The 27,679-nt window shown below is 42.0% G+C and overlaps 1 protein-coding gene across 10 annotated transcripts; it reads right to left on the reverse strand.

The window, feature by feature from the left end:
* Positions 1-686: 686 nt before the first annotated feature.
* On the reverse strand, positions 687-26,442 carry rnpc3 (RNA-binding region (RNP1, RRM) containing 3). Of its 10 annotated transcripts, XM_065007092.1 has the most exons (21): positions 26,374-26,442; positions 24,331-24,490; positions 20,710-20,757; positions 20,499-20,608; positions 20,318-20,407; positions 19,148-19,259; positions 16,428-16,496; positions 15,971-16,110; positions 15,501-15,626; positions 14,701-14,861; positions 12,889-13,068; positions 12,306-12,400; positions 12,080-12,138; positions 11,779-11,911; positions 11,468-11,543; positions 10,152-11,241; positions 9,537-9,578; positions 9,011-9,099; positions 4,085-4,159; positions 1,100-1,572; positions 687-903 (listed from the first exon to the last, which is right to left on the reverse strand). In XM_065007092.1, exons 2-15 carry the CDS (start codon positions 24,484-24,486, stop codon positions 11,472-11,474), a joined length of 1,551 nt encoding a protein of 516 aa, XP_064863164.1. In that variant the 5' UTR covers positions 24,487-24,490; positions 26,374-26,442; the 3' UTR covers positions 687-903; positions 1,100-1,572; positions 4,085-4,159; positions 9,011-9,099; positions 9,537-9,578; positions 10,152-11,241; positions 11,468-11,471. The 10 variants fall into 10 exon arrangements, with proteins under 10 accessions (XP_064863164.1, XP_064863168.1, XP_064863166.1 ...); XM_065007096.1 differs by lacking the exons at positions 4,085-4,159; positions 9,011-9,099; positions 9,537-9,578 and having other exon boundaries at positions 1,100-1,173; positions 1,446-1,572; XM_065007094.1 differs by lacking the exons at positions 4,085-4,159; positions 9,011-9,099; positions 9,537-9,578 and having other exon boundaries at positions 1,100-1,363; positions 1,446-1,572.
* Positions 26,443-27,679: the final 1,237 nt, after the last annotated feature.

Below are 27,679 nucleotides of genomic sequence, written 5' to 3' on the forward strand. Positions count from 1 at the left end.
AAGGTTCAGAATGTCCACTCAGTGGGCCTACACATTGCACACCCTTTAGTTTGTCCATTTTCATCTCACGTGGTTTTACATGAATTTTTCAACATTTAGAATTTCAATAGCTCCTTGGTCATGTGACCTAATATCCGCTGACTGCCCTTCTATATTGCACACTCTTGTTTGTGTACTGTAAAATCATACAGTGTAACGTACATTTTTCATAGTTTCAAATTTGCAATAGCTCCTTGGTCATGTCAATTACACACCTAAGAAACATGCAGTGGATATACACCCATATTGCATAATCTCTAGTCATGTATCTTCTATATTGTTGTACATTATTATTAGTTTGACAATTAGGGGGTTCAGTCCAGTGTTGTGTTTGCCCTTTTCTTTAATATTTATCTACAATAATTGGTAGTTCTAAGTACTTATTTTCCCTATTTTTTAAAAAATTTTCCACAGTATTTAACAATAGAAGAGAGACAGATAATATCTCATTTCGTCGTTAATATCAACCATAAAGGAAAAGGGCAAAGTACGAGAGTCATGCTATTAATTGTCCAAAGCAGGGATGGAGAGTGAGTTAGTGAGGTAGGCTGCAGTGGGTTTGCTGGTCAATACATATACTGAACATGTAACCACAGTAATGGTGGCCAGTAAATCAATTAATACAAATATAATATTGACAAATTAAACAAATTGTAAACCTTTAATCTTTTCCAACATGTCAACAGACACTTAACTTCAATTAAGTATGAAACATTTCACAGTGTTAACGTTCTCTTTATCCCTGGTTGATGTACATTTCAGAGCCTCTTCAGTGTGGATGGGGTATAGCATACATTTTCAACAACAACCGACTGCACTTCCAGTTTGTGTTCTTTACTCTGTTGAGCTCTTTTGTCTTCATTCCTAGGCACAGCACATGGAACCACCGTTGGCATGCAAAACATTCAATCAAAACAAAACAAAGTGTAACACGTTGTAAATAATATCAAATATCAATGCAGTATGACAAATTAGCCATCCATTGTGTTATATCATAAATTGTCTTACATGCCGTCACTGTTGTCAGAAGATTATGAACATGTTAAATAAAGTTACTAACCCAGGCAGTCTTTGGGCCACATCCAGATTCTTTATCAGTGGCACACATGAAGCAGTTGTTGGCTTTGTTGAACTCTGAAATCATAGGCATGAACTGAACATATGGCTGAACACACAACTACATAAAAATAAAGAATTTACATTAACTTTGAATTAAATGTCATTACCAGACATTTTTAGTATATCCTCAGCCATTTCTGTTCACAGTTGCTCCATGTGTTTTTGAAGGTTCCATATCAATTTGGGAGGGGATGTTGGGGAAGTTCTGAGCAATAGAGCAATAGAGTTTTTGACCTCATTGTCACATAACAGCTAACCATTCATTATTGAAAATATAACTATCAAACCTGCATTACAAAGACCACACAGCTGAAGGTGTCCTGCTGCATGGTGGGAGTTATTTCCCCTCCTTTACACTTTATGTCCGCCCAGTCGTCTTTTCCATGGCAGGATCTTCTCATTTTGAAGTATTCTCTTTTTTATGTAAAAATAATGGAATTATGATTAGTTATAGGCAAATGAATACACAAGCCAAATTTGTATGCTGTTTTCCATATCACTATAATCTAGTAGTAATTTATTAGTAGAGGTCATTTCCTGTATGCCCCATTCCACACACAGCCTAAATTATAGGCACTGAACCATTTACAGGACAATAAAAGTAGCTTATAGGATCCAACCCTATCACAGAGTGAATAAATGTACAGTCGTGGCCAAAAGTTTTGAAAATGACACAAATATTAATTTTCACATAGTCTGCTGCCTCAGTTTGTATGATGGCAATTTGCATATACTCCAGAATGTTATGAAGAGTGATCAGATGAATTGCAATTACTTGCAAAGTCCCTCTTTGCCATGCAAATGAACTGAATCCCCCAAAACATTTCCACTGCATTTCAGCCCTGCCACAAAAGGACCAGCTGACATCATGTCAGTGATTCTCTCGTTAACACAGATGTGAGTGTTGACGAGGACAAGGCTGGAGATCACTCTGCCATGCTGATTGAGTTCGAATAACAGACTGCAAGCTTCAAAAGGAGGATGGTGCTTGGAATTATTGTTCTTCCTCTGTCAATCATGGATACCTGCAAGGAAACACGTGCCATCATCATTGCTTTGCACAAAAAGGACTTCACAGGCAAGGATATTGCTGCCAGTAAGATTGCACCTAACTCAACCATTTATCAGATCATCAAGAACTTCAAGGAGAGCGGTTCAATTGTTGTGAAGAAGGCTTCAGGGCGCCCAAGAAAGTCCAGCAAGCGCCAGGACCGTCTCCTAAAGTTGATTCAGCTGTGGGATAGGGGCACCACCAGTACAGAGCTTGCTCAGGAATGGTAGCAGGCAGGTGTGAGTGCATCTGCACGCACAGTGAGGCAAAGACTTTTGGAGGATGGCTTGGTGTCAAGAAGGGCAGCAAAGAAGCCACTTCTCTCCAGGAAAAACATTAGGGACAGACTGATATTCTGCAAAAGGTACGGGGATTGGACTGCTGAAGACCGGGGTACTGTCATTTTCTCTGATGAATCCCCTTTCCGATTGTTTGGGTCATCCGGAAAAAAGCTTGTCCGGAGAAGACAAGGTGAGTGCTACTATCAGTCCTGTGTCATGTCAACAGTAAAGCATCCTGAGACCATTCATGTGTGGGGTTGCTTCTCAGCCAAGGGAGTGGGCTCACTCACAATTTTGCCTAAGAACACAGCTATGAATAAAGAATGGACCAACATGTCCCCCCGAGAGCAACTTCTCCCAACTGTCCAGGAACAGTTTGGTGACGAACAATGTCTTTTCCAGCATGATGGAGCACCTTGCCATGAGGCAAAAGTGATAACTAAGTGGCTCGGGGAACAAAACCTCAATATTTTGGGTCCATGGCCAGGAAACTCCCCAGACCTTAATCCCATTGAGAATGTGTGGTCAAATCCTCAAGAGGCTGGTGGACAAACAAAAACCCACAAATTCTGACAAACTCCAAGCATTGATTATGCAAGAATGGGCTGCCATCAATCAGGACATGGCCCAGAAGTTAATTGACAGCATGCCAGGGCGGATTGCAGAGGTCTTGAAAAAAGAAGGGTCAACACTGCAAATATTGACTCTTTGCATCAACTTCATGTAATTGTCAATAAAAGCCTTTGACACTTATGAAATGCTTGTAATTATACTTCAGTAATATCTGACAAAATATCTAAAGACACTGAAGCAGCAAATTTGTGGAAATTAATATTTGTGTCATTCTCAAAACGTTTGGCCACGACTGTAGAGCGTTTGTAGATTTTAAGATTTTTTTTTAAGTGAGTTTCATCAGTACGTGCTTAAAGAAAGTCATATCACAAAGATCACAGATGACAGTGCCCACCAAATCTATGAAAATAGAGAACAAATTGTAAGCACCATAGTGTGTTTGTCAAAATAATATCTGAAAATGTCAGTTGTTGAACATAATAGTTCTATTTACAATAGAAATTTATGATATATGCAGTTGAGGAATATTCCATGTACCAACACTACATGTAGGTCGGACATAAGACATTCCCACATACAGTATTTTTTGATTTCACCTTTACTCAACCAGGTCGGCCAGTTGAGAACAAGCTCTCATTTACAACTGCGACCTGGCCAAGATAAAGCAAAACAATGTGACACAAACAACAACACAGAGTTACACATGCAATAAACAAATGTACAGTCAATAACACAATACAAAAGTCTATGTACAGTGTGTGCAAATTAAGTAAGATTAGGGAGGTAAGGCACTAAATAGACCGTAGTGGCGAAATAATTACAATTTCGTAAATAAACACTGGAGAGAGATGTGCAGAAGATGAATGTGCAAGTAGAGATATTGTGGTGCAAAGGGGATAAAATATATATATATAAATAAAATAAATAACAATATGGGGATGAGGTAGTTGGATGTGCTATTTACAGATGGGCTACGTACAGGTGCAATGATCTGTAAGCTGCTCTGACAGCTGATGCTTACAGATAGTGAGGGAGATATGAGTCTCCAGCTTCAGTGATTTTTTTTCAATTCGTTCCAGTCATTGGCAGCAGAGATCTGGAAGGAAAGGCAGGAAAAAAGGAGGAATTGGCTTTGTGGGAGACCAGTGAAATATACCCCTGCTGGAGCACGTGCTTTGGGTGGGTGCTGATGCTATGGTGACCAGTGAGCTGAGATAAGGTGGGGCTTTACCTAACAAGGACTTATTTCCTTCCTCTTTGGCCCTGTCGGATGGGTCCACAGTGTCTCCTGACCCCTCCTGTCTCAGCCTCCAGTATTTATGCTGCAGTAGTTTATGTGTCAGGGGGCTAGGGTCAGTTTGTTATATCTGGAGTACTTCTCCTGTCTTATCCGGTGTCCTGTGTGAATTTAAGTATGCTCTCTCTAATTCTCTCTTTCTCTCTGAGGACCTGAGCCCTAGGACCATGCCTCAGGACTACCTGGCATGATGACTGCTTGCTGTCTCCAGTCCACCTGGCCGTGCTGCTGCTCCAGTTTCAACTGTTCTGCCTGCGGCTATGGAATCCTGACCTGTTCACCAGACGTGCTACCTGTTCCAGACCTGCTGTTTTCAACTCTCTAGAGACAGCAGGAGTGGTAGAGATACTCTTAATGATCGGCTATGAAAAGCCAACTGACATTTACTCCTGAGGTGCTGACTTGCTGCACCCTCGACAACTACTGTGATTATTATTATTTGACCATGCTGGACATTTATGAACATTTGAACATCTTGTCCATGTTCTGTTATAATCTCCACCCGGCACAGCCAGAAGAGGACTGGCCACCCCTCATAGCCTGGTTCCTCTCTAGGTTTCTTTCTTCTTAGGTTTTGACCTTTCTAGGGAGTTTTTCCTAGCCACCGTGCTTCAACACCTGCATTGCTTGCTGTTTGGGGTTTTAGGCTGGGTTTCTGTACAGCACTTTGAGATATCAGCTGATGTACAAAGGGCTATATAAAAACATTTGATTTGATTTATAGATGACCTGGAGCCAGTGGGTTTGGTGACGAATATGAAGCGAAGGCCAGCCAACAAGAGCATACAGGTCGCAGTGGTGGGTAGTATATGGGCATTTGTTGATGAAACGGATGGCACTGTGATAGACTGCATCCAATTTGCTGAGTAGAGTGTTGGAGGCTATTTTGTAAATGACATCGCCAAAGTCAAGGATCGTCAGTTTTACGAGGATATGTTTGGCAGCATGAGTGAAGGATGCCTTGTTGCGAAATAGGAATCCGATTCTAGAATTAATTTTGGATTGGAGATGCTTAATATGAGTCTGGAAGGAGAGTTTACTGTCTAATCAGACACCTAGGTATTTGTAGTTGTCCACATATCCTAAGTCAGAACCGTCCAGAGTAGTGATGCTATGCGGGTGGGCATGCATTTAGTTTTACTTGCATTTAAGAGCAGTTGGAGGCCACAGAAGGAGAGTTGTATGGCATTGAAGCTCGTTTGGAGGTTAGTGAACACAGTGTCCAAAGAAGGGCCAGAAGTATACAGAATGGTGTCATTTGCATAGAGGTGGATCAGAGAATCACCAGCCGCAAGAGCTACATTATTGATGTATACAGAGAAGAGAGTCGGCCCGAGAATTGAACCCTGTGGCATCCCCATAGAGACTGCCAGAGGTCCAGATAACAGGCCTTCCCATTTGACACACTGAACTTTATCTGAGAAGTAGTTGGTGAACCAGGCGAGACAGTCATTTGAGATACCAAGGTTGTTCAGTCTGCCGATAAGAATGCTGTGATTGACAGAGTCGAAAGCCTTGGCCAGGTCGATGGATACGGCTGCACAGTATTGTCTTTTGTCGATGGCGATTATGATATCGTTTAAGACCTTGAGTGTGGCTGAGGTGCACGCATAACCTGCTTGGTAACCAGATTGCATAGCGGAGAAGGTACGGTGGGATTCGAAATGGTCGGTGATCTGTTTGTTAACTTGGCTTTCGAAGACCTTAGAAAGGCAGGGTAGGATAGATATAGGTTTGTAACAGTTTGGGTCTTTGGGGATTTCAGACGATACGAAAGAGAGGTTGAACAGGATAGTAATAGGGGTTGCAACAATTGCGGCGGATAATTTTAGAAAGAGAGAGTCCAGATTATCTAGCCCAGCTGATTTGTAGGGGTCCAGATTTTGCAGCTCTTTCAGAACATGAGCTATCTGGATTTGGGTGAAGGAGAAATGGGGGAGGTTTGGGCAAGTTGCTGTGAGGGATGCAGAGCTGTTGACCGGGGTAGGGGTAGCCAGGTGGAAACCAAGCCCAGCCTTAGAAAAATGCATGTTGAACCGTCTTGCTCCGTCTTGAACCTCGGCAAGACGGAGCTGCTCTTCCTCCCGGGAAGGACTGCCCGTTCCATGATCTCGCCATCACGGTTGACAACTCCATTGTGTCCTCCTCCCAGAGCGCTAAGAACCTTGGCGTGATCCTGGACAACACCCTGTCGTTCTCAACTAACATCAAGGCGGTGGCCCGTTCCTGTAGGTTCATGCTCTACAACATCCGCAGAGTACGACCCTGCCTCACACAGGAAGCGGCGCAGGTCCTAATCCAGGCACTTGTCATCTCCCGTCTGGATTACTGCAACTCGCTGTTGGCTGGGCTCCCTGCCTGTGCCATTAAACCCCTACAACTCATCCAGAACGCCGCAGCCCGTCTGGTGTTCAACCTTCCCAAGTTCTCTCACGTCACCCCGCTCCTCCGCTCTCTCCACTGGCTTCCAGTTGAAGCTCGCATCCGCTACAAGACCATGGTGCTTGCCTACGGAGCTGTGAGGGGAACGGCCCCTCAGTACCTCCAGGCTCTGATCAGGCCCTACACCCAAACAAGGGCACTGCGTTCATCCACCTCTGGCCTGCTCGCCTCCCTACCACTGAGGAAGTACAGTTCCCGCTCAGCCCAGTCAAAACTATTCGCTGCTCTGGCCCCCCAATGGTGGAACAAACTCCCTCACGACGCCAGGACAGCGGAGTCAATCACCACCTTCCGGAGACACCTGAAACCCCACCTCTTTAAGGAATACCTAGGATAGGATAAAGTAATCCTTCTCACCCCCCCCCCCCCCCTTAAAAGATATAGATGCACTATTGTAAAGTGGCTGTTCCACTGGATGTCTTAAGGTGAACGCACCGATTTGTAAGTCGCTCTGGATAAGAGCGTCTGCTAAATGACTTAAATGTAAATGTAAATTCTCAATAATCATAGATTTTGTGTTTCCTAGCCTCAGTGCAGTGGGCAGCTGGGAGGAGGTGCTCTTATTCTCCATGGACTTTACAGTGTCCCAGAACTTTTTGGAGTTTGTGCTACAGGATGTAAATTTCTGTTTGAAAAAGCTATCCTTAGCTTTCCTAACTGCCTGTGTATATTGGTTCCTAACTTCCCTGAAAAGTTGCATATCTCGGGGGATATTCGATGCTAATGGAGTACGCCACAGGATGTTTTTGTGCTGGTCAAGGGCAGTCAGGTCTGGAGTGAACCAAGGGCTATATCTGTTCCTGGTTCTACATTTTTTGATGGTGAGGAAAGCACTTTTAAAGAATAACCAGGCATCCTCTACTGACGGAATGAGGTCAATATCTTTCCAGGATACCCGGGCCAGGTCGAGTAGCAAGGCCTGCTCGCTGAAGTGTTTTAGGGAGCGTTTGACTGTGATGAGGGATGATCGTTTGACCGCAGACCCATTACTGACGCAGGCAATGAGGCAGTGATCGCTGAGATCCTGGTTGAAGACAGCAGAGGTGTATTTAGAGGACAGGTTGGTCAGTATGGTATCTATGAGGGTACCCGAGGTTACGGATTTAGGGTTGTACCTGGTAGGTTCCATGATAATTTTGGTGAGATTGAGGGCATCTAGCTTAGATTGTAGGACGGCCGAGGTGTTAAGCATGTCCCAGTTTAGGTCACCTAACATTACAAACTCTGAAGATAAATCGGGGGCAATTAATGCACATATGGTGTCCAGGGCGCAGCTGGGGGCTGAGGAGGGTCTGTAACAAGCGGCAACAGTGAGAGACTTATTTCTGGAAAGGTGGATTTTTTAAATTAGAAGCTCTAACTGTTTGGGCACAGACTTGGATAGCATGACAGAACTCTGCAGGCTGTTTCTGCAGTAGATTGCAACTCCACCCCCTTTGGCAGTTCTGTCTTGGCAGAAAATGTATTCACATACATAAAGTCATTTTTCAGCTATGATTTTACCACTCAGAATCCAGAATGGATATGACAATGGGGCCATCACAGGATGTAATACACCCTTACAACAATCTACTTTTTGTTCTTCTTGACCTATCTGGTAAACTGCTACTATGTGTCAAGAAAAGAGCCCCAATTAAGGGTTAGTGTACCCCAGTAAAAAAGGTCTGGTTTAGATTAAAAACTATTGCCCTGAGTCCCCGTTCATAGGGGCATGAGAGACTAGTCAGTGGTAGAATTGAGTTGGCACTTTATTGGCCCAAAAACCCATAGACCCACAAGGTTGAGGTTACTCATGGACAGTAATTAGTAATACATATTTTTTTGCATTGATGCATTTTGTCTTCTAACTGTCCAAGAATAGATTCCAAAGTGTTAGGAAATATTTTTTCCCATAAATACAAAGGAGGATGTCTCTCCTCGTACCTCTGGCACTTTAGTCAGACTGCCAGACTGTGCACCACAGAGCCAATCAGGAGAGAATACATACAGATCAACTGTGCTAATTGAAAATCAAGGGGTGTGTCTGTGCCTTTTGGATTACTCACTCTTTACAGAGAACCCCTGTGGTTCAAGTCTGCTCTATGCATGTCTGAAAGTGACAGAGCCAACAGCCAATAGAGTTTTTCACAGTATGTCATAAAAAAGTATTACACTTATGAATGTAAATGCAAATATGTATTAGATCCAGTACAATGGAATAACTAAGACCTGAATTTGAATGCAGCGTGTTCCGATTCCTCCTCTTTCTGTCCAGCAGGGTCAACCAAAAACACTTGGCCTGATGGTTCATGCAGATACTGGGGAAGCAATATAGAAATGTATTGATCCCTTAAATGATTTTTACTATTAAATGACCCATATCACAACCCTCATACCTCTTCACAAAAATGTACCTAAATCAATTTTGGAAAAGGGGTTTTACTCACAAAAGAAGTAGGAATTTATTTTCCCAGTTAGAAATAGTAGGCCATGCATCAAATAACTATTTCCATCAGAAAAACGAACCCTCAAATGCAATATTGCATTTTGTAAGTTGCCTGTGAATGACCTCAAATATCAAGTCATGTAAACTGCGTTCTAATACTCATGTAGAAGGATTTGTCTTAATGTACAGTATATGAAAGTGATGCTATAAAAAGGTTATTTCACATTATCAAGCTCACTGTGACAGACAAATCACTGCCTATTACTGTGATTAAAAAGAGCATATGAAAGTGTTTTTCATGAGGCTCACCTGTGCGCCTTCCTTTAAGCACCTCTGAACACCTCTCCTGTCCTTGATCCATTCCACAGCCATTTGCGTATGTTTTTAGTGTCCATGTGAAAGATAGTTATTGTGAGGACGGAAAATTTGTTGACTTAAGTTTTTTTTAAACACCCATGTAAAATGAAGGCCTGCAAAGCTTACAGATTTAAGTCTAATAGCATGAGATGAGTAGACAAACATCAGGGTGCAATGTGTAGACCCACTGAGTGGACATTCTGAACCTTGTTTGAAGTCACACGACCTAGGAGCTATTGAAATTTGAATGTAAAAAAAGTTTGTTCACGCGCCCTAACTAATTCAACTAGGAATACAAGACGATGCCCACATGTTTATTAGCTTTGGAAAGCAAATGAATGTCTAAATCGTGAAAATAATACCTGTGCAATGTTGTGCGCAATTTTTCCAAAATCATGACACTTATTTGGAGTCTGGCTCAAGTGGTTTGAAAGCTATTGAGGTTTGAAAGAGCGAATATCCTTTGAATATCGAAATTGTCAGTTCTTTACCTCGGTGCATGGAACTGACAATACAAGAAACGTGATTTTAATAATAAACCATGTCTGTTTTAATTGCAATGCTCACCTTCCTCCAGTGTGCACTTTGCTCCATCCCCAATACAATCTAGCAATCATCATGAATCCAGAGTACAGCCACGTTGACGGACTCAGTCTCTGCCTACCAGCATCTTTCACAGTCCGTGTTTGTTTGCTTGTTTATCTCGTCTCGTCAGGAGTGTGTTACTCTAGTCTACAGCGTTGACACCACCATCTGTTGCTGCAGCTCACAGCCAATTCAAATTTCAAATGGCTTTCACTGTCTATATTTACCTACTCTCTCTCCTGTTCAGTTCTCACTTTCTCTGAGGTTAAAAATTCCTGTGACCCTACAGATAGTTCACCAATTTTTTTGTGTAAATTCATATCTCTATTTTCTAATTAGGCAACTTTGACATTGTGTGATTATGTAACATGTACCAAAAAAAGTATTAAAGAAAACCTTACAGTGGACTAGAAGGCATTTATAGACAGACAATACATATATAAAAAATATTTTATTTTAAAAAAAAAAAAACCCTGAAGAAATTATATTCCTAACATGTTGTCTTCAGTTTGCAGAGGTTTCCATCACCTGTAGTTCAGAACCAAACAGGGGAGATGTCAAATATTGAATTTTGATTTTCACAGATTAAAAATACTACATCTCACAGCAACATATATATATATTTTTATTATCAGGGGAGAAGAACATTTCAGATAAATAACACTGACTCCAGGCGCTACAATTTATGCAAGAATCAGTGTGTGTGCATGTTGGAAGGATACAAACAGGTGTGTATTATGTCCCTCATCAGAAAAGAAAAACCCATAAGCCTGTATACTGTGATTTCTTTAAAAAAATGTATGTTAGGCAGTTAGGTTGTAACCTATCATTATAAAACTACTTGATTTCACTGGATATTAGAGCTATGCTTAATGTTTGGCGTTTTAACTACAAGATCATTTCCGAACGGCATGGTTGTCTATGGGTCTAATGTGTACCAAAGAGGAGGAAAACACAGGTATTGTGATGGTATGATGTGCTTTGGAAAGGATATGACAGAATCAGAAGGATACGAATGGTACTGACTGCTGGGCCACACTATCACCATGTAACTTCAACTTGACATCAATATCTTCAACAAAAAATTTAAAGATACAGATAGTGTTTTAGATAAATATAGGGATCATGTTTTAGATACAGAACTATTATAATTTCACAAATAAATAGGCCTAATCTGAGAAGTTCAAGCTATCTTTGAATCGACACAGGAGTTATATTTCAAGAGTTCCATTTCTCTTTTTCAAAAGTCAGTGAGACAACATAATTTGGACCTAGAAGAGCAGAAGAACCCTTCTCACCTGTTCATCGGGTTCGTTTGGGTCCTTTCTTGGGGTCCGGGGTGTCCGCTTTAGGTCTGGCAGACCTGGCAAACGACTGGAAGGTCTGAGTTAAGGTCTGAAAGAGTTCAAATATTGTACAGGAAGCATCACACAAACTGTGATCCACTATGCGTAATATGCATCTCTGAAGAATTTCAAAACCAACCTAGCTTTATAACTGTTAAAACTGTTGTGATTACATTTTTTAAATGAACTAAACAAGTATATTCTTAATGATTGTTGAAAGTATATATTTGTCGGTTTTATAAGTGATTAGAAGTAAAGGATACGACGACGAGGGGCTTGTCATAGAGGACGTAACCGTTGGTGTCTCTCAGGGCCTTCTCTGCACTCCTCTCACTTGGGAGACCAACGAATGCCTGGCCCTTCATACGACCCTCCTTCATCAGCACTATGTCAAACCTTAGGCAGAGACAAGGGAGAGGTTATTCTCACTGATACCTAAGTCTACACATTCCCTATGTCAAACCTGGGGGAGAGAAGTGACGCAGATCATTCTCATGAAGATATCCTAAATATTTGATTGTGATTTGAAGCGCCGCACACTGCAAGAAATGTCTTCATACATACATATTTCTCTCTGCCTCAGATGAAACGTCGATGTATCGCCCATAGATGTATTTCAGATCCTGCAATACAGAGAACAAACAGCTACCATCAACATAGTCATCTTAACACCACATTGTACATGATTTGATGCAATTAGACGGTAGAAGCAGAAGACGAGAAGCAAATGTGTGTAAACTAAACATACATATTGAAAGTTTGTCAACTCTATAGTATAAAAGGTACCTACTTTCTCTTCTACTGACTTGGCGATATTCTTCACGTAAAGTCTGCTGGTCGGCTCTCCAGGTTCATAATTTTTATACACGGACATCCTTTTGATCTCTGGTTAAAAAGAGGTAAGAGAAGAACCCAGTCAACCCCAGTCCTACTTCAATAAACACAGCTACAGAAGACCACGGGGGTGCCTCTGCCAATCTGATGGCAATTCAAACCTTATTTCAATTCAAGGCCAAACATTGAGTCACTCCCTACAGTCAGAACACATTGCTACATTAAAAAGGCATGTTTGATCTCAACACCCCCATTTTCTTTTCCATTTGATCTTTATAAACAAGTGAGCTGGAACCAAACAGCCAGCCTGGCAGACCCATTGCCAACAACGCTTCACAACAGTTACAAATCCAGACACTACGCATTTCTCTCAAACTTTTCAAGTAATGGTGCCCTTTCAAACTTTGAAATGCTTAGAGTGGCGTCTGAGCTACCCAGACAGAGTGGTGTAGTGGTCTGGGTAAAGTGAGAAGTGTACTGTCTCTGTCTGTTGATCAAATGCTGTAGTAACAGACTAGTGATCTGGTAGGTAAGTGTACCGTCTCTGGACAGCCGTCCCTTATCCAGTTCCTTCCTGGAGATGACACCAGAGGGGACATCCTCGTCCTCATCACTGTCCTCCTCCAGTTGGGAGGCCTGGGCGGCAGGGTAGATCTTCCCAAAGCCCTCCCCTGGATCCTCCTCTGTAGTGGTGGTGGCCTGCATCTCCTCAGCTGCTACTGGGACAAATAGGGGATTATTAGTTTCAAATGTCATGTTAAATTTGGCTTATGTAATAAACACATTGGAAATCTTATGTGTTTAGGCTGAACCAGTCTACTGTAATGAGTGGACAAGCTGCAATAAATGATACATTTGTTAAAGCATTGGTTGACTGCTACTGCTATGCGGGACAGTTTTAAAACAGAGCATTCAGCAGGCACTGCTCCATGGAACTTTCACTTGAGGCTGAGGAAAAAAAGTATTTTGGAACTGTAGCCTGGAGGTTAACTCGGAGGTGCGCGCGCGTACACACACACAAAATGATGAAGAGCAGCGAGCTTATACAAATCCTCTGGAAACTTGTCACACACATCCAGCTTGCGCGTGCTCGCCCACCACGGCGGAACGCCAGGGCTGTTCTGATACGTTCTCAGTAGAGAACTAGATCCTTTTTTCAAATGATCCTCCTCATCACACCCCAACCCCCTTCACATAATTTAAAACGGGTTGTTTATCAGTGCCCCAAAACAAGACTAATCCAAAAACCAACCTGCCACAGTTTGTCTTCTATGCGTTAGACAATCTTTTGCCCTGGATTTTTTTAGATACGTTTGATTTCTCGGGAGTTGGGACGAGAGTGGATTCATGGGAAGAGGGTGGCTTAGAAGAGACGGAAGATAAGACAAGCTGAGACAGCCAGTCAGGGTGGCAGGTGACGACAACAGTGCCAAAAGATGACATTTCTTTAATCCTGATAGTGAAACACCTTTCTGCTTTGATAATTCTATAGTGCATTCTATAGAAGCCTTGAAATACAATACAGCATATCCTGTGATTCCTCTAGGGGTGCGGCAACTGATTGAAATTAATCCATGTATTGTAAACATGGAATCACAGATGTTCCAATTAAAATTCCTTTTACATAATTCTATGAGTACTCATTATTACCATTCAAAATATGCTAAAATATGCTAAAGATGTATTATAACCTTTGTGTGGCCTATAATATTATCTTCTCAATTTTTTAAGTTGACATGTTAAATTCCCCCTTGAAACTGTTCTTCAAGTCTCAAGGAATAGAAGCTTCATCTAGGGGTAGCAGGTAGCCTAGCGGTTAAGAGCATTGGGGCAGTAACCGAAAGGTTGCTGGTTCCAATCCCCGAGCTGACTAGATGAAGAATCTGTCAATGTGCCCTTGAGCAGGACACTTAACCCTAATTGCTCCTGTAAGACGCTCTGGATAAGAGTGTCTGCTAAATGATGCGCAAATGAACTTTTAACAAGGCACACCCGTTAATTTAAATGAATACCTCATGAAGCTGGTTGAGAGAATGCCAAGAGTGTTCAAAGCTGTCATCAAGGCAAAGGGTGGCTACATTTACTACTATTATTCTACAATAAAGAATATAGAAAAACTCTTGAGTAGGTGTCCAAATTTTTGACTGGTACTGTAAATGACTTCATTTTGAAATGGCACCCTATTCCCTATATAGTGCACTCCTTTTGACCAAAGCCAAATGTAGTGTACTATATAGGAAATAGGGTGCCATTTTGGATGTAACGTTAGACCACTGAAACTGTAGGTAGTCGGTGTGTTTCCCAGAGCTGTGCAGCCTGGCCCTGTGGCGAGTCCGAGTCGAAGGCCCTACCTTCAGCCTCCCCAGTGGGCTCCTGTGGCTGGGTGGAGTTGCCTCCTCCTCCTTCCAGTATGGCTGACACGTCTGCTGAAATGTGGAACTCAATCTTCTTCTGTCCGCAGGGTTGGGGCTGCTCAAACACATCTGATGGCTGCAAGATGGGCCCTGGAGCACTGAGACCACAAGAAAGCTAAAATACACACTAAACACCAGGGTCTGGTACAAGAAAGCTAAAATACCCCACTAAACACCAGGGTCTGGTACAAGAAAGCTAACATACCCCACTAAACACCAGGGTCTGGTACAAGAAAGCTAACATACCCCACTAAACACCAGGGTCTGGTACAAGAAAGCTAACATACCCCACTAAACACCAGGGTCTGGTACAAGAAAGCTAACATACCCCACTAAACACCAGGGTCTGGCACTGGGCACAGTAAACTGTATTTATCTGTGAATCTAGCTAGTTTATCTTTTTTTCTGGTCAGCTTGATATTTCCCAGGCCACTGAGTAGACATTTTAGGGTGCGTTTGTTGTATTTCTACTCTCTTCAAACTGAGTTTGTGGTCTGATCTATTTTGGGGTTACACAAGGTGCAGGCAGATATCCAATATGCAGTCAAAGCCACATTGGCGGACTATTACGAGTGAGAAATGTCTGGAAGGAGGATAAATCCTTCACAGCTAGTTGTGTTGTCTGGCCCTTCAGACAGACAACCCTGTACCTTTCAAACAGAAAACTGCATATTTTAAAGTTGAGAATAGATTAAGAAGAAAAGGGAGAGGGTTGATGTGCATGAGCGGCTGGGTACCTCTGAGATTCGGGCTTGGGGACAAAGAGAAGGTCCTTGAACTTGGGTTTCTTTCTCTTGGAGGACACTTTAGTTCTCAGAGGTCTCTTGCATGCTTGGTTGACCAGACCCATCAGGCGAATCATCCTGGAGAAGAAATCAACAAAAGAAAATAAAGGCAGCTTAGACATTCATGCCACTGTGCAAATGATGACTGCTCTAGAAATGGCACAGGGAAATAGTGGTATACTGTGAAATATTGTCAGAATAATGTGACTCAACATTCATTGCAACAACCCATTTGGATATGCTCGAGCAAATTCCTAGCGGTGAAGAAAAAAAACACAGGACAACACAAAAACGCCAAAATCTCATCTCTTGTAATCATTTGGCTTGAGACCAAAATGCATTGACGGGGGCAGCCTCTAAACTGACTTTATTGGTTGAAATTTCAATCAATCGCCAATAAAGTCGTGTGATTGGTCCCTCACCTCTCTTTGTCCTCGTCATCTCCACTCTCATACTCAGACCCCTCCTCGCTGGAGAGGTCCATCTCATCTGCTGGTAAGGGGGGGTAGTGGGGAGGATAGGGGGGCGGCATTGGTGGAGGGGGGGCAGGATGCATCTCATACTAAGGGTAGAAAGAGAGAGTATATTCATTGAGGCCTGAATTTACAAGACCTACAGTACACAATCTTTCATACAATCACACAAAGTTGTAACACTAGTCTACATCCACAGATGGGTTTGAAATCTAACTAGTGTAGAATATACAGGTATTGGACTATCTAGTCTAGTTGTGACAATAATCTGGGTCTTTCGGAGTATGGTTCCCGTAATCTAGCTATTGAACAATCTATAGATTATTCATCTGTGTTCTAGAATATGAAATGAAGCTAGTATATAATCTACTAATCTGTGTGTTGGAGTGTGATCCGGTAATCTCACCATCGGAGGTCTTGCTGTGATGGGGCCGAACGGAGACGGTAGGTTCATCTTGTTCATCAGGTGAAGGACCTGTTGGATGACAACACACTGTACTGTAGCACCCAGAATACAATGCTCCACTTCTTAAAGGCTTAGCTAGCTGAAGCTCTGAATCAAATGATTTATTGTAAAACGTCTGGGCGGATTGGCGTGACTGTGCTAATATCACAAACACACACTAGCAACCAGGCCCCCAGTGTCCGGTCTGGAGCGCGAAGTCACAAGCTCTGCTAGGCGGCTAATGCGTAAATTATGATCGCCCCACCAAAAATTTGGGCTGCCGTTTTGGATTTTAAAGTTTGTTTATTATGATCGAGTTCAATCCCCACAGTGAATTATTTGAACGTTCAGTACAAATTTAAATATTTTATGAAACAGTGATCCATTCTGACTACTACATTTGTCGTCATACATGCTGAAACAAACAAATCACGGGTGAGTAGGCTTCGAGGAGGCTATAGTTGACCCTCTGTCAGGATGAAACAATTACATCGACCATGATCCTTTGCTAGTTATGGCCACTCTCACCATGATCCTTAGAGATTTTTTGGTGCCAATATGGCACAATTCAAATTGAAATACTTCTGGCTTCATGCGCCAACGGGAGTTTTCAATAGGAATACGTGGATGACATCAGCACTAGAGGTTGACCGATTAATCGGCATGGCCAATTAATTAGGGTCGATTTCAAGTTTTCATAACAATCGGTAATCTGCCTTTTTTGAATGCCGATTATGGCCGATTACATTGCAATCCACGAGGAGACTGCGTGGGCAGGCTGACCACCGGTTACGCGAGTGCAGCATCAAAAGACCTTGTGGCAGCAAGGAGCCAAGGTAAGTTGCTAGCTAGCATTAAACTTACCTTATAAAAAACCATCTTCACATAATCACTAGTTAACTACACATGGTTGATGATATTACTAGGTTAACTAGCTTGTTCTGTGTTGCATATAATCAATGCAGTGCCTGTTAATTTATCATCGAATCGCAGCCTACTTCAACTACACCAAACGGGTGATGATTTAACAAAAGCGTATTCGCGAAAAAAAGCACATTCGTTGCAATAATGTACCTAACCATAAACATCAATGCCTTTCTTAAAATCAATACACGTATAATCTTTAAACCTGCATATGTAGTTAAAAGAAATTCAAGTTAGCAGGCAATATTAACTAGGGAAATGGTGTCACTTCTCATGCGTTCAGTGCAAGCAGAGTCAGGGTATATGCAGCAGTTTGGGCCGCCTGGCTTGTTGAACTGTTGAACGGCCATTTATTCCTAACAAAGACTAATTCATTTGCCAGAATTTTACATAATTATGACATAACATTGAAGGTTGTGCAATGTAACAGCAAAATGTAGACTTAGGGCTGGCTGCGACCTGTTCAATAAAATACGGAACGGTTCTGTATTTCACTGAAAGAATAAGCGTTTTGTTTTCAAAATGAAAGTTTCCGGATTTGACCATATTAATGACCAAAGGCTCATTTTTCTGTGTGTTTATTATCCTAGAATTAAGTATATGATTTGATATAGCAGTCTGACTGAGTGGTGGAAGGCAGCAGCAGGCTCGCAAGCATTCATTCAAACAGCAGCTCTTAACAATGCTTGAAGCACAGCCCTGTTTATGACTTCAAGCCTATCAACTCCCGAGATTAGGCTGGCAATACTAAAGTGCCTATAAGAACATCCAATAGTCAAAGGTATATGAAATAGAAATGGTATAGAGAGAAATAGTCCTATAATAACTACAACCTAAAACGTTTTAACTGGGAATATTGAAGACTCATGTTCTGAGCAAGGAACTTAAACGTTAGCTTTTTTACATGACAGATATTGCACTTTTACTTTTTTTTTGTGTGTTTTTGCATTATTTAAACAAATTGAATATGTTTCACTATTTATTTGAGACTAAATTGATTTTATTTATGTATTATATTACACACATACATATATACATTTTTTAAAAATTGTCAGATTAATCGGTATCGGCATTGAAAAATCATAATCGGTCGACCTCTAATCAGCATTATCACCATCTACTGGTTTTGACATCTATGCTAGCAACACAAACACACTGTCATTGTGACCTCAGCTCCATATGCAACACAGATTGCAAGGAGAGCATATGTCTGCAACATTTACCCATGGAACTATACGGTGGGTGAGGTACTGAGTGAGGAGAGTGCCTGCATTGTTAGGACAATGGCCTGCTCTTCCACAACACACTAGCGCCACCAAGAGACCATTATGAGCTACTGCAAATGTGAATAGTTCCCACAGAGTAAGAAGAGCCCAGCAGCATGGAGGCAAATGTTAAACCCTTTACTCATGCCTCCCACTTAGTCTTAAAATTTGCAACGCACCCTCAATTGTAATTTCCAAGGCAAATGTTTTCTGTTAGATCTTTAAAGTGTGTTGGATGTGGTCAAAAAAAACACAAGGGATAATGTTTTTTTGTAATGTTCTAAGTCAATTTGGACCTCTTATAACAATATATAAATGTTATTTTGTTAACACAATTGTTTTTCTCTAAGGTTAAGAGAAGGACATCTAACTGTGGAATAAATAAAAGCAGAGATATGAGGAATAATATATATTTGAATAAATACATTTCCCAGCATGATTTCCGAAATAAACCAACACAGAAGGAAATATCACTTTGCAGGATGTACTCACCTGAACGTAAAAGTTTGGTACGCTCAGAAGGGCATGTGTTATGTTTGTCAGAATCCCATTCGAAGGAGGTGGATATAAATATTTCAGACTGGGATTTGATTGAAATTTCAACCTGCAGCAAATGAGGGACAGAAAAAGCAACAGGAAAGAGAATAATTAGCACATAAAACATGTCAAGCGCTACCTACAAACGTACGGTCTCCCAACACGCAAATATAATACCAGAAACAATATATGTCTAAATAATGGGGCCACATAAATACGTAAGCAGGCAACCGAGGTTTAGTAGCGGGCTTTGGCTGCCTTTCTCCTTAACAACCTGCACAGCATGCGCCTGAAATACACCCAATATCACACTTCCTCTTCAGGGACGTTGGGAACAGTATGCCATCTCAGCATCTATTCAAGGTCTGTTCTCGTGTAATGACTAAGGTCCGAGCTTAGGCTAGGCCCTGTTCTGTGCTGGGCCAGCCATAGAGGCTGAAACTCATTCAATTCAAAGTATATTTACACTCAGGGTATGGGAGGCTTTTAATTTAAAAAAGCCATTACCAGCGTCAAAAATTATACTTTGTAACTGAATGTGCAGGGAACATGAACTCAATGGGCTGCTTTCCTGGACTAAGCCTATTCCTGGACTAAGCCTATTCCTGGACTAAAAAACACTAAGTATAGGACTGAGAAACCGTCCCTAAAGAACAACTTGCTGCAAGTCTTGCTGTAGGCTTACTGGAGCTTCAAAGCCAAGTAATTACAAAAAATGACTGTCCACATGCATTTCATCCAACAACGATTATGCACATACCCTCAAATAACTGACAGACAAATCAACCTCCAATGTGTGTGATGTGTAGGATAGGTGACTTCTCATAGTGGCATGACACCTTACACCTCAGCCCCGAGTGTCTTTATCAAAGGCCACCTGGTGCCACCAACTGGCAGCGGCAGATGGCCTGCCACTGCTGATGTCACTGCCGAGCACCAAGCCACAGACCTGACCTGCCATTGCTGATGTGCTCAGCCACAGACCTGAGACCTGGGGTTATAATTGGACATGAGAATGCTGACAGCTCCTCATTGGAGATTCCGGCCGAGTCTTAGTCAGTCTCCCCCCAGGCAGCACACACACAGCATCAGTCTCAAGACACACACATGCACGCACACAATTACCCGAGTTTGGGTGCAGTGCCAGTCTCTATTAGTGGTATACTCGGTGGTGTCACTTCCTTTTTCTTCTTCACATCTTTGCCATCTGTTGCACTGAGAAAAATAAAGGGTTTACTACACACTAGACAAGTTTTGCTTTACAATTGAACATATTTGACTGCCTCACCTAGTTGAAGTAAATTACCTGTCTGACACAGGTGGGTCTTTCAGCACTGTCACATGTTCCTGGTCTTTGGCAAACTCCACCACCAGGGTATGGTTGAGGATCTGTAGCTGGTGAAGCCTGCTCAGAGCCTGCAGGACAGGGGAGAGAATACAGGTTTTTACTAGAACACTAATTTACATCATGTAATATAATAATGAACTGCTACTGAAGGCAGAAACAATTAGCCTACCTTTGCTGCAGACTTTTCACTCGCAAATGTTGCAAAGGCTGTGTGTCTCTGGAGGTATAAGGGTTGAATTGCATTAGCACGGGAACCGCTAAAGCAGTCATTGTGATGGTTCATGATTTTGTAGTTATTTATTACTCTGCCATTTAAGTCAATATCCACCCTTGACTTTTCCTAAATAAGTCTAAACAACACACTGTTGGTGCTAAAATCTTAATATCATAAAAAGAAATAGAGCCAGAACCAGTTTGAGGAGGACAAGTCATTTTTTTGTATTGTTTTCCCCACTGCCTCTCCTTCTCTGATAATCACACCAATAATTGCCTCAAAACTGAATCTAAACTATACCAAAATGAATTTCACACAAAAGTATGTGGACACTCCTTCAAATTAGTGGATTTGGCTATTTCAGCCACACCCGTTGCTAACAGGTGTATAACATCGAGCACACCGCCATGCAATCTCCATAGACAAACACTGACAGTAGAATAGCCTTACGGAAGAGCTCAGTGACTTTCAACGTGGCACATCATAGGATGCCACCTTTCCAACAAGTCAGTTCATCAAATTTCTGCCCTTCTAGAGCTGCTCCGGTCAACTGTTAGCGCTGTTATTGTCAAGTGGAAACGTCTAGGAGAAACAACGGCTCAGCAGCGTAGTGGTAGGCCACACAAGCTCACAGAACGGGATCGCCAAGTGCTGAAGTGCGTAAAAATCGTTTGTCCTCAGTTGCAACACTCACTACCGAGTTCCAAACTGCCTCTGGAAGCAACGTCAGGACAAGAACTGTTCGTCGGCAGCCTAAGATCACCATGCGCAATGCCAACAGTCAGCTGGAGTAGTGTAAGCTCGCCGCCATTGGACTCTGGAGAAGTGGAAATGCATTCTCCAGTATGATGGGGAGAAAAGGGGAGAATGGGTGAGTTGATAAGCGAGGGGAAGCGAACGATGCATAATTATGTAATCACCAATTATTGTACTGATCCATTCTAATCTTAAAATGGTATGTACCCTACTTCAGTCCACTAAATAAAAGCAGTCTTATCAGTCTACTCTGGCCATACTTGGAGTAGGCTACACAGTTTTAGTAGGCGGAATTGTACATGCTGAACGGCTTTCAATATCTGTGAAAATATCTACATTGGGCAGCAGGTGAGCGTTCTGAGCCCTCTCCCGTACTCACTGTTCACCCACGACTGCGTGGCCACGCACGCCTCCAACTCAATCATCAAGTTTGCGGACGACACAACAGTGGTAGGCTTGATTACCAGCAACGACGAGACGGCCTACAGGGAGGAGGTGAGGGCCCTCGGAGTGTGGTGTCAGGAAAATAACCTCACACTCAACGTCAACAAAACTAAGGAGATGATTGTGGACTTCAGGAAACAGCAGAGGGAACACCCCCCTATCCACATCGATGGAACAGTAGTGGAGAGGGTAGCAAGTTTTAAGTTCCTCGGCATACACATCACAGACAAACTGAATTGGTCCACTCACACAGACAGCATCGTGAAGAAGGCGCAGCAGCGCCTCTTCAACCTCAGGAGGCTGAAGAAATTTGGCTTGTCACCAAAAGCACTCACAAACTTCTACAGATGCACAATCGAGAGCATCCTGGCGGGCTGTATCACCGCCTGGTACGGCAACTGCTCCGCCCTCAACCGTAAGGCTCTCCAGCGGGTAGTGAGGTCTGCACAACGCATCACCGGGGGCAAACTACCTGCCCTCCAGGACACCTACACCACCCGATGTCACAGGAAGGCCATAAAGATCATCAAGGACAACAACCACCCGAGCCACTGCCTGTTCACCCCGCTATCATCCAGAAGGCGAGGTCAGTACAGGTGCATCAAAGCTGGGACCGAGAGACTGAAAAACAGCTTCTATCTCAAGGCCATCAGACTGTTAAACAGCCACCACTAACATTGAGTGGCTGCTGCCAACACACTGACACTGACTCAACTCCAGCCACTTTAATAATGGGAATTGATGGGAAATTATGTAAATATATCACTAGCCACTTTAAACAATGCTACCTTATATAATGTTACTTACCCTACATTATTCATCTCATATGCATACGTATATACTGTACTCTATATCATCGACTACATCCTTATGTAATACATGTATCACTAGCCACTTTAACTATGCCACTATGTTTACATACTCATCTCATATGTATATACTGTACTCAATACCATCTACTGTATCTTGCCTATGCTGCTCTGTACCATCACTCATTCATGTATCCTTATGTACATATTCTTTATCCCCTTACACTGTGTATAAGATAGTAGTTTTGGAATTGTTAGTTAGATTACTTGTTGGTTATTACTGCATTGTCGGAACTAGAAGCACAAGCATTTCACTACACTCGCATTAACATCTGCTAACCATGTGTATGTGACAAATAAAATTGGATTTGATTTTGATTTGAATGTCGGAGTCCATGTCACCATGGACAATTTCTTAACTTCACTGTCATTGGCGAACAAGTTGCTTGCAGAGGAAACAAGTCTGGCCGGCACCATGAACAAAGTGAGAGGCAAGCTCCTTCCCGCTGCGCATAATAAGGCACCCCGGCACAGCCGTACAACGGTGCCGAAGAATGACAAGACAACAGGAACACAAAGAGAAAACCGGAGAATATTATGCACTACACCCAAACAAAAGTATGTCAAAGTGTGTCATGGAAGTGAAAGTTACGAAATTTGTGTCAACTGTTAGGACAAGGGATAACAGCTAAATGAAATCCAACTGATGCCATTGCCTGAAGATGTACACAATACAAGCACGTAGCTGACAATTGACTATTTTTGACTGCCATCATATCGACACATTAATTATAATGCAATTATTACATTTGTGCCAAGGTTCACTATTTATCAAGGCCACTTTGCACTTATAGGCTATGAAATATATAAATTACACTGTTAGAATGCTGCAGTCAGAATGAGTGCTCATTAGCTTGAAGGTGGTCCATCGAGGCCCAGCGGTTTTGAATGAATGTACAATTGTTGTAAAAAAAAAAAAAAAAAGAGAATAATGATTTAACCAGGTAGGCTAGTTGAGAACAAGTTCTCATTTACAACTGCGACCTGGCCAAGATAAAGCAAAGCAGTGCGACACAAAGAACAACACAGTTACACATGGGATAAACAAACATGCAGTCAATAATACAATAGAAAAGGCCTATATACAGTGTGTGCAAATGAGGTAAGGGAGGTAAGGCAATAAATAGGCCATAGTGGCAAGATAATTACAATATAGCAATTAAACACTGGAGTGATAGATGTGCAGAAGATGAGTGTGCAAGTAGAGATACAGGGGTGCAAAGGAGCAAAATAAATCAAATAAATAACAGTATGGGGGATGAGGCAGTTGGATGGGCTATGTACAGGTGCAGTGATCTGTGAGCTGCTGACAGCTGGTGCTTAAAGTTAGAGGGAGATATGAGTCTCCAGCTTCAGTGATGTATTAAATGTGCTATTGGATTGTGTTTTTTGATGTCATGTTGTTTTGTTGTCATGATGGTGTTGTTTATGGTGAAAAATCTACTGTTTTAAGACAGTAGCCACCTAAGACTGAAGATACGGCAGTGGGCTACATGGTCTGACCTACCAGTACTCCTTTATCAGAGAACACTCTGACTCCCACGGCACCAAAGTACTTGAGTAGATCCTGCTTCTCATCCCTGGACAGGTCAGCAGGGAGATGGCGGATGATCAGAGTTCTACTTTTCCCCGACTGGACCAACTCCTCGTCCTCACCCGCCATAGCGCTGTCAGAGACAGATCAGAATATGTTGACTAACCCGGTAACATTACCTGGGGATAGAAAAAGAAAGCTAACGAGCTACGAGACTTAATGTTACTGTTGAGGGAGGGATGAATGCAATATGGTGGCTTGCAAGTATGCATCTGCAATGGTGTAAACCTCTTGTCTCCATTACTTTATCTGTAGTGATTTATAGGAACTGGGCTTTTACCTACCCTGTGTTCCATATCAGAGTGCAGATAAAGAAGAATCAATGACAAGGCTGGGAAATAACCTACATTTTTGAGAGACCAACCTGTGCTGGCTAGCTAGTTGCTGTTGTGTACAGTTAACTGTCAAAATAGAGGAAACGCCAACATAAAGTGTGTTATTAATATGGTGTTGGGCCACGAGCCAGAAAAGATTCTATGTGCCTAGGCATAAACTCTACAAATGTCTGGGACTCTATTGGAGGGATGCGACACTATTCTTCCACAAGAAATTCCATCATTTGGTGTTTTGTTGATGGTGGTGGAAAACGCCGTCTCAGGCACATCTCAAGAATCTCCCAGAAGTGTTCATTTGGGTTGAGATTTGGTGACTGAGATCGTCATGGCATATGGTTTACATCGTTTTCATGCTAATCAAACCATTCAGTGACCTGTGGATGGGGGCATAGCCATGGTAGCAAAAACTAATGACCAAAAGAATGACCTGTACAGCATTTTAATACATGACCCTAAGCATGATGCATGTTAATTGCTTAAAGGAAAACTCCACCCATAGACTACCGTTTGGTATTGGTTCATTAGTCCATTGTTGATATAGTCCCTAACTGTTTTGCATGTCAGCATTCAAGAGATATAGCTTTCAAAAACAGAAATACAGCTGGTATGACGTTTCAGCATAATATGACGCAAAACGCAGCATCATGTGTATGCGACCAATACAATTGTATTTGAAAACGCAGCATCATATGATGCAAAATGCATCATACCAACTGTATTCTTAAAGTTATAGATCTTAAATTGAATGTTCCTTTAAACAACTCAATAACCACACCTGTGTGGAAGAACCTGATTTCAATAGACCTTGTATTCCTCATTTACTCAAGCGTTAACATTATATTGGCAGGGTATAATTTGTGGAACGTTCCAACGGGAATCTGTTCCAAAAACTTCGTAAAGTACAAGGTTGCCAACAAACAACGCATACAAAGTAGCATGACCAATTCACCTAGCTAACTAGCTGCAGAATAGGCATCAACTAACCACGTCGCTTATTCTTAACGTTTGTCCATAGACTACCAGAGTGAGGACAAACATTTTTCGGAATATACGTTGGGAGTGAAAAACGTAATTAAAAAGCCCACGGCCTACGTTACCGGGTATCTTATTCTCCCGCTATACAACTTTGTATGCGTTGTTTGTTGGCAACCTTGTTATTTACGACGTTTTTGCAACAGATCCCTGTTCGAGCGTTCCACAAATTATCCCCACCCGTTAACGTTACCTATACATTGATCAGCGAAATGAAACCAGCTAGTTCATCCTCTGAAATCCTCCCGGCCTGCCAAACAAAACCCACACCTGTATGATATCCAAAATATCAAATATTTATTTGGTTATTCCTTACTGATAGCTAATATCCCACAGCGTCCAGACACAGACCTAACATTTTGTCGATTAACTCAATTCAGACTCCGAGGCAGGTACGGTAGGTAGCTAGCTAGATAGCTATTGGACCTGCATCAGCTAGACAAGCTGATATTTGTAACTAGCGTTTAATTCACATTCTCCACCATTTAATGTCGTACATGTTGCTATAACATTACAACAAGTCATTCAATGAGTAGCTCATTGTAATGAAATACATTTATGAATTTAAAGAACTGTTTTCGCCACATACCTGATAGCTAATATAGGTTTTCTTGCAGCCAGGAGCGCATGCGAACCACTTCCGCCCAAAATGATCGATGATTGGATGTTTACATATTTGACCGCCTACCAAGCGTTCAAAGTCTGTTGGTTAAGCAGGATGTCCATCACTAGGATTATTTACTTGAGTGTATCGCTTTACTTTCACCAGTAGAGGTCAACATTATCAATAAAATAGTCAGGTCCCTAAAGTTGATGAACTATGAGAAAATATAGGTTTTAGTTTGAAACCCATTGCACAAAGCACATCACAGTATTGTAGGTATACTCACCGTTTTATTTGTCTTTGATTGTCTAGAGATACTACTAAGAAGACACAGACAACTGAAAGTAAATGTTATTACTTAGTTGGTCTGGGTAATGAGGAACAACAACCCCTGAAACTATTGTAGACAAGACAATGAATCCAGTATTAATATATATTTCCTCAACTACCAAAGTTGTCCTAAGTACCACAGTGTATTGTCCGCAGTGGCTCTCTCTCTCAGGGGCCTGTAATAGTTGGCATTTGGCCAAGCTAAATTGTCAACTTCTGTCACTCATTCATTCCAGGCCAAACTAGTTTCCCGTGTCACACTTCATCTTTCATAGAGGCAAGCTTCTAGAGACAGTTTTGAAAATGCCTCTCAAACAGTTGGTTACTATCTGGGATGTTATAATGTATGATAATGTAATCTGAAATATGACGAAAAATAACTCATCAGATAACATCATCACAGAAGTTCCTTACTGTCACATACTCATATCTCATTGCAAATTAGGGCATATAAATCTACAGTTACACAACCCACTGACCAGTTAGTGACCAGTCCCACCAGAGGACATTAATCCAAGATCTCCTCTATGTTCTCAAGTCTCAAGGAGCTTCCAAATTCCTGTGCAAATGAAGCCTTTATTTGAGGACAACACGGGGCATTCCTCTAGGGGGGAAACAATGCCCCCTTTCACCCTGGCTCCCTCTGAAATTTCACAGGTGAGGGGAGGAACGGTATACTTTTTTTTCCCATCCCAGGACTACACACTCAGCCCAAGCCCCTGGTAGAGGTTGGGTGGAATTTTATGGGAGAGGGAGATAGAGAAGGATACATAGATAGAGAGTGAGGGAGAGGAGATAGAGAGAGAGAGAGAGATAGCATGACGAAGAGATAAAGCCCTTGAATTGAATTGAGAGAGAGACATTCTCACAGTGACCATCAAGGATTTATTTGTAAAATATATTTTACAGTGATTAGAGCAATATCACTTTACAGTAGAAAATTTAAATGCATTTTGTCTCA

This window comes from Oncorhynchus nerka, linkage group LG22, assembly GCF_034236695.1.
Source record: "Oncorhynchus nerka isolate Pitt River linkage group LG22, Oner_Uvic_2.0, whole genome shotgun sequence".
Lineage (NCBI taxonomy): Eukaryota > Metazoa > Chordata > Actinopteri > Salmoniformes > Salmonidae > Oncorhynchus > Oncorhynchus nerka.